The sequence below is a fragment of the Leptonychotes weddellii genome, chromosome 16 (genome assembly GCF_054177405.1).
Source record: "Leptonychotes weddellii isolate Sample4059 chromosome 16, ASM5417740v2, whole genome shotgun sequence".
NCBI lineage: Eukaryota > Metazoa > Chordata > Mammalia > Carnivora > Phocidae > Leptonychotes > Leptonychotes weddellii.
In genome coordinates this window covers 32292286-32300108 of record NC_138384.1, presented here as the reverse complement: position 1 = coordinate 32300108, position 7823 = coordinate 32292286, and the positions used below count along the sequence as shown (strand labels likewise).

The following is a 7823-nucleotide window of genomic DNA, read 5'->3' as shown; positions in this document are numbered from 1 at the left end:
CTCTGAAAAACAAACTGAGGGTTCTAGAGGGGAGGGGGGTGGGAGGATGGGTTGGCCTGGTGGTGGGTATTGAGGAGGGCACGTTCTGCATGGAGCACTGGGTGTTGTGCACGAACAATGAATCATGGAACACTTCATCTAGAACTAATGATGTAATGTATGGGGATTAACATAAGAATAAAAAAAATAAATAAAAAAATAAAAAGGTTGGGCTTTGCCAGCGCACTCACCTTTACAGTGATTTTCGTCCCAAGGGTATGCACAGTTCTGAACACCGTTACAGACTAAAGAATTGTTGATGCACATGTTGCTGTGGCAGAAGAAAGTGCTACCTGTGCAGGGAGCTGCAGGAAAGAAGAACAGTTTGTTGCTAAGAACTCATCCTGGTTTATTTACACTTCAACTTGTTCTATGAATACACTCTGTGCTATAGAAGCAATAAGATAAGGGCCAATACTCTCTGACATGGTCTCAGGTAAAAACTCTTCACTTCCGCTGGGTGCCAAATGTCATGTTTAGTGTAATGAGAATAGGAATACATTTACCATGGTGCTTACAGAACTAGTACAGAGCCTGGTAAATTTTTTCAAAATGTTACAAGAAAATATTGGTGAGGATGTGGAGACACTGGAACCCTTGGTGCATTGCTGGGGGGATGTAAAATGGTACAGCTGCTGTGGTAAACAGGATGGAGTCTCCTCAAAAATCCACACTGATTACCATCTGCTCCAGCAGGTGCGTATGTCCAGGTGCATACCCCAAACCACTGAAAGCAGGGACTCGAACAGAGCACACCAATGATCATGGCAGCTTTATTCACAAAGCACACAGCAGCATTATTCCACCAAAAGGGGGAAAAAACCTAAATAAATGTTTGTTGATGGATGAATGGAGGACTGCAATGTGGTATATACATATCTAATGGGATATTATTCAGGGTTAAAATTCAGAAGGAAATTCTGACAAATGCTACAACATGGATGAATCTTGAAGACAATATGCTTGAAAGAAGCCAGACACAAAAGAACAAGTATTGTATGATTCCAGGTATACGAGGTACCTGGAGCAGTCAATTCATTGAGAGAAAAAGAGAACATCAGCTACCAGGACCTGGTGGGAGAGGGGAATGGGGTGTTTAATGGGACAGAGTTTCAGCTGGGGATGATAAAAAAGTTCTGGAGATTGGGGCGCCTGGGTGGCTCAATCAGTTAGGCGTTTGCCTTTGGCTCAGGTCATGATCCTAGGGTCAAGGCTCTCTGCTCAGCAGGGAGCCCGCTTCTCTCTCTCCTTCTGTGTGATCTCTCTCACTCTTGCTCTCTCTCATATAAATAAATCAAATCTTAAAAAGTTCTGGAGATGGATAGTGGTGATGATGAATGTACTTAATGCCACTGAACTATGCACTTAAAAATGGTTAAAATGGGGCACCTGGGTGGCTCAGTTGGTTAAGCGACTGCCTTCGGCTCAGGTCATGATCCCGGAGTCCCGGGATCGAGTCCCGCATCGGACTCCCTGCTCGGCAGGGAGTCTGCTTCTCCCTCTGACCCTCCCCCCTCTCATGTGCTCTCTCTCGTTCTCTCTCTCTCAAATAAATAAATAAAATCTTTAAAAAAAAAAAAATGGTTAAAATGGCAAATTTTATGTCATGTAGATTTTACCAGAAAAAAAATCACTCCTTGGAATTTCAAAATTAAAATGTTTTTAAATGATAAAGATATATGGAATATACACCGTGTAATGTCATATTTTGTATAAATCATTCTTTCAGCCTGAGATGTCTCCTCCTTTCCCTTCCTGATGACCACCTACTCATCTTTCAAGATCATCCAAAATGCTGCCCTCTCTGTGAAGATTGCCTCAATTCTCCTACATAGCTAGTGTGACTCCTGTGTTCCCATCGTACTCTGGATGGTGCTTCTATGTGACACTTCTCCTTGTATATGTAAACATTTGCTACACTAGATTATGACTCAGTGTGTTTACTTCTGTTAAGAAATAACATCCTAGATTGGAGACAAAAGTACCAACATTGTAATAATGTGTATTTCAGTGTAAAGACACACACACACACAAGAATCTGAAAGTCAAGAAACACGACGGCGTGTCTCTCACACTGACAGAAGCCCCTAAAAATCAACTAATCATTGTGACTTCCAAAAATATAATCAAGAAAAATGTATTTCCTGTCTAAAAAAATTCTACATTTAAGATATGTGTCTCAGCATACTGACAGACCTCAGTTATTTTTTATATTTTCTTTTTAAGTTTCTTTTCAAGATGAAAAGAAATACGTAAAATTTTACAGGACTAATAATAACTGGATTTTCTCCCCTAAATATTATCTTTTAAAAAAATAAATATACAATGAACCTTATCAAAACAATTAATTTAGTATTTCTTTTCCTCTTGAGAAAGCTCTCTCTTTAGGTTACAATCACAGGAAGCTTTGGAATACTTAAACACATTGTCCAACTGCATCATCAGTAATAAAACCAACAGTTTGGTAAACACAAACAGTTTGGTATCTACCTGCCTGACCCCCTTTGTCTATTTCTCAATTTAGCTCTGAAGATGGGCTGTAAAAATAGGTATTTATTGGGACCCCAGAAACCCTAAAACATAATGTGATATTTATTAAATATTTACTAGACTTATAATGTAGGTCAACAGAAAACATCCACAACATCACTGATCATCAGGGAAATGCAAATCAAAACCACAATGAGAGAATACCTCACACCTGTCAGAATGGCTATTATCAAAAGGACAAGAAATTAGTGTCAGTGGAGATGTGGAAAAAAGGGACCTTTTGTGCACTGTTGGTGGGAATGCAAACTGGTGCAGCTACTGTTGAAAACAGTATGGAGGATCCTCAAAAAATTAAAAATAGAATTACGATATAATCCAGCATTTCCACTCTTGGATATTTATCCGAAGAAAATTTTCAAAACACTAATTCCAAAGATATAGACATCCCTGTAGGTTCATTGCAGCATTATTTACAATAGCCAAGATACGGCAGCAACCTCAGTGTCCATAAATGGATGAATGAAGATGTGATACATACATAGAATGGAGTATTACTGAGCCATAAAAAGGAGTGAAATCTTGCCATTTGTGACAACATGGATAGACCTAAAGGGTATCATGTTAAATGAAATAAGTTAGAGAAAGACAAATACATAGATTTCACTTATATGTGGATTCTAAAAAAGCAAAACAAATGCACAAACAAAACAGGAATACTCACAGATACAGAGAAAAAACTGATGGTTGCCAGAGGGAAGGGGGGGTGCAGACACAGGACAAAGTAGGGGAAGGGGATTAAGAGGAACAGTCTTCTGGTTATAAAATACATAAGTCACAGGGATGTAATGTACAGTATAGGGAATATAGTTGGTAATTTTTTTTTTTTTTTTAAGATTTTATTTATTTGACAGAGAGAGACACAGCGAGAGAGGGAACACAAGCAGGGGGAGTGGCAGGCAGAGGGAGAAGCAGGCCTCCCGCTGAGCAGGGAGCCCGATGCAGGGCTCGATCCCAGGACCCTGAGATCATGACCCGAGCCGAAGGCAGACGCTCAACTGACTGAGCCACCCAGGCACCCCTATAGTCGGTAATATTGTAAACAACTTTGTATAGTGACAGATGGAACCTAGACTTATTGTGATCATTTTGTAATGTATGTAAATATCAAATCACTGAAACTAGTACCATATTGAGTGAATGTCAATTATTCTTCAATTAAAACGAAAAGTAACATCCAAAATTGCTTTGCTCGTAGAGAGCAAATATAATCTCTCTTTAAGGCAGAATCCCCCAATGGTAACAGTCACCCAAGTTCTAGTTCAGCAGGCTAATAATCTATGGTTAATCACTATGAGCTAGGATTTGTGTAAACCCTTCTCCTTCCGCACTATAAACTAAATTGAGTTTAAGCATGAGTTTTATCTATATACAATTAAATAATCTTTTTTCTTTTTTAAAAATATTTTATTTATTTATTTGACAGACAGAGATATAGCGAGAGCAGGAACACAAGCAGGGGGAGTGGGAGAGGGAGAAGGAGGGAGCCTGATGCAGGGCTCCATCCCAGGATCCCGGGATCATGACCTGAGCTGAAGGCAGATGATTAATGACTGAGCCACCCAGGTGCCCCACGATTAAATAATCTTTGCACAAAACTTTTAGGCTTATTTGCTGAGGACTTACCCACTCCTTTTCAAGTATAATAACCTGTAGGTGGCTCTCACGACTCAAGAATCTAAAATAAAATAGCTAAGAACTGTAACTTGGGAAATAGTGCTATGAAACAGAGAGTAGAAATAACAATGGACTAGTAATTAATAAAAATTGTTTCTGTTATTAGTTAACCTGTCTACTTTAAGATTTTAACTAACTCCCTGGGTGTCTGCTTCCTCTTTTTAAAAGAATGGGATGGACTATAGGGTATTTCAGACTTCTGGTTCTAAAATCAATGAGACTTGCTCAGTTGGTTAAGTGTCTACCTTTAGCTCAGTCATGATCCCAGGGTCCTGGGATCGAGCCCCGTGTTGGGCTCTCTGCTTAATGGGAGTCTGCTTTTCCCTCTTCCTCTGTCCCTCCCCACCATTTGTGTTTTCTAATAAATTCTTGAAAACAAAAAAATAAAATAAAATCAACAAGACTATGAAATTAGTGGTCTCAATCATGTTGTTATTTCTATTCTCAGAAGAATCATGTATATATCCAGTAAGTAATTTACTCAGAGACTGAATCCATGTGGTATCATTTAACCATTAAGTATTTCATGATTCTTAAGAAATGCTTGATGGTTTCAAAGCTTACCATAAGGACAAAAGGTATTAGTTACATAAATAAACCATTAGGTTAGGAAGAGAAAAGCCAATGAAAATGTATGGTGTTATTTTATTTCAGTACAAAATTAGCTAGTGTCCCTACCTCAGCTGTGTCATATAGATCATAAAATTGTATTACACCCAGGTGTGCACTTTAACGTAACAAATGGCCTAGAGAACACACAGCATTTTTGAATACTTCTAAAAACTGAGTTTTCCATTTTGTTTCTATGTCATACTACAATTCTGTTACGTACTATATCATATTACCTACTGACCTCTAATTTTACCAGTATTATCCAGTTCACAAATGAGGAGACAGAGAACAGAAGCTATTTTCAAGAAGGGCTGAATGAGGTTATAAGCAGCACTGTGGCTTCTAGGTATTCTGATTTTGAGTCAAACTATCATTAGCTCTTAAAGTTTATCCACAGAACACTGTGTGACACAGAACATTTTGATGTCTCTTTATAATCCTCAAAAGGGTAGAAAAAGATTTTCTGATCGGTGTTTCTCACTGATTGAACAGTGAGTAGAAAACACCCTCAGTTTTTTTTTTTTTTAAAGATTTTTATTTATTTATTTAACAGAGATAGAGAGCACAAGTAGGCAGAGTGGCAGACAGAGGGAGAGGGAGAAGCAGGCTCTCCACCGAGCAGGGAGCCCGATGTGGGGCTCGATCCCAGGACCCTGGGATCATGACCTGAGCCAAAGGCAGCCGCTTAACCGACTGAGCCACTCAGGCGCCCCACCCTCAGTTTTTATTACAGAATTCTTTACAACTGCTCCCCACATTATTGAAAGCAATTAGAAAGCAGTGCGGACATCATCAGATATTGTTTTGTAGAAATGTATTATATTCCTAATTACAGATGTATTAAGCTCTGTGCATTTTCAGTGGACAAGCATAGCTGTTCATAAAGAGAACTGAAGTTATCAGTTACTGAGTTACTGACATGGGATGCTAATGACATGCTTCAATTCAAAACTTTAAAAAATGGCTGAATTATTGGAATTTATAAGTAAGGGACAAAGAGAATAGCAAAAATAGTGCCAGTTATAAACTGTTTTCTACTTATAGCCTGAGGACTTTCTACTTTCCCCCTTCACTCACTGCTGGGTCATGGAGTGAGAAAGAAGAAGGGTTAGGATTTCAATTCTCCCCCTCTTCTCATGAGATGTCGCAATGATGCTGAGAAATGGTCTGTCCTTCAACCAGGCCTGCAGGAGCCCCACAGGCAGTATGTCACTGAGAATCACATTATGGATTTATTCTAACAAAAATAACTTCTGCTGCTTTCACAGTTGTAGTCCTAGAAATTATTTTCCTAAAACCATATCCTGTCTCAAAGAGTGAGATATATATTAGTATTCAGTGCTTGGGAAGTGCTATTCTATATCATTCATTTCAGCCAAGTTATTTTAGTCATATCTGTAATCTATAATGGGTAGGTATGAAGTGAATATCTCATGCAGAATTAGTCTATCCATATAAACCTTTTCTAAAATACTGATTGTTTTCATGAATGGTTTCATAACAATTACACATCATTAATAGCTTAGAGAAAAGAGTTTAACAGTTTGAATTAATTAGCATATAAAAATGTACTGTTTGGAGCTAATGTGCTTATTAAAAGGAGATTTCCAAACTGGGACTTTTGTTTTATAAAAACTTACAAAATCCTTTATTTGATCACATACATATGACTTTTTTTTTTTTTGGAGGGATAGTTTTCTCATTCTTCATGGATAATAAAGCTAAATTTAGGATATGGAGCTAAGTCTTATATTTAGTGATTCTTGTGAAGACATTGCTTGAGGGAGGCTTTTCATCTGTTCACTTATACGATTTGTACTGATGGAGAAATCATTAATGTATATAGAGAAATACCTTAACTAAAACACATTAGAGAAGAATTTTGCATTTAAGATTTATATCAGTGCTGCCCAAAATAAATATAACATGAGCCAAAATGTGACCAAGTAGCTACATTATAAAGATCTTTAAAAAGAAAGAGGTGGAATTAATTTTACTACTAGCTTATTTAAGCCAATATATCTGTGCAGACAAGAGTTACTACAGCAGGAAGAGGCTGCCTTTAGAAGGGTCTGTGTGCAAGGCTGGCCCTTAGTTTTGGCAACTGGGAACTTGGACTTTCCTCCATTCCCTGACTGATAAGGTTCACGGTGCCTAGAGTTTGTGTGAACGTCATTTATGCCAAATACTTTCTTTCCTTCTGTGAGTCCACAATTTTGGTACAGGCAAGGCAGAAAGTGCCCATGAGACCAGTTCCCAATAAAAACCTTAGGTGCTGAGCTCTAATGGGTTTCTCTGGACAGAAACATCGTCCATGTTACTGCATTGTTTGTTGCTGGGGAAATGTACATGCTCCGTGTGCCCTTCATGAGAGGGAGTGAGCGTTAAGAAAGCCTGTTAGAGGATTTCTCTGAGAGGACTCAGAAAGTAATTCTCCTTTGTTGATCCCATATCCTTTCACCGTCAGAATTCTCAGCCATAAGTATTCAAATACATGCAGAGTCCTGTGAGTCCTTCTAGCAAATCACCTACCATGTGGGTGGTGTTGGGGAGCCCTGAAACAATACCCAAAGCATCCTCATTTAACACATATAAAATATTATTCATGAAATATTTTACATTATTTTATACCAAGTCTTTGAAATCCAGGATATATTTTTATAATTATAGCACATTTCAATTTAGATGGGCCACATTATGAGTATTCAACAGCCACATGGGGCTGCTAGGCACTATGGAAAGCACAGGTACAAGACGTTAGGAATAAACAAACTGAGGAGAGAGGAAAACTGCTGAAAGGCTTTCTTGCTAACTGAAACTCTATCTTTGTATCAAGCACTGCTTTGTAGTTATTTGAAATAGCCTTTACACAGCTGTTTTTTTTCAAGTGTGAAAAGTTGATAAAAATTTTTTTGGAAACAGCTTATATGCATCCATAGGGCAACAAG

The 7823-nt window shown here is 38.2% G+C and overlaps 1 protein-coding gene across 1 annotated transcript in view; it reads right to left on the bottom strand.

Annotated features, from left to right (window-relative positions):
- Positions 1 to 7823, bottom strand: part of NETO2 (neuropilin and tolloid like 2) — a 53533-nt gene that overhangs the window by 6738 nt on the left and 38972 nt on the right. The window contains exon 9 of the mRNA XM_081807585.1: positions 231 to 344. Coding sequence (XP_081663711.1) covers positions 231 to 344 — 114 coding nt within the window. The remainder of the gene's footprint in view (positions 1 to 230; positions 345 to 7823) is intronic.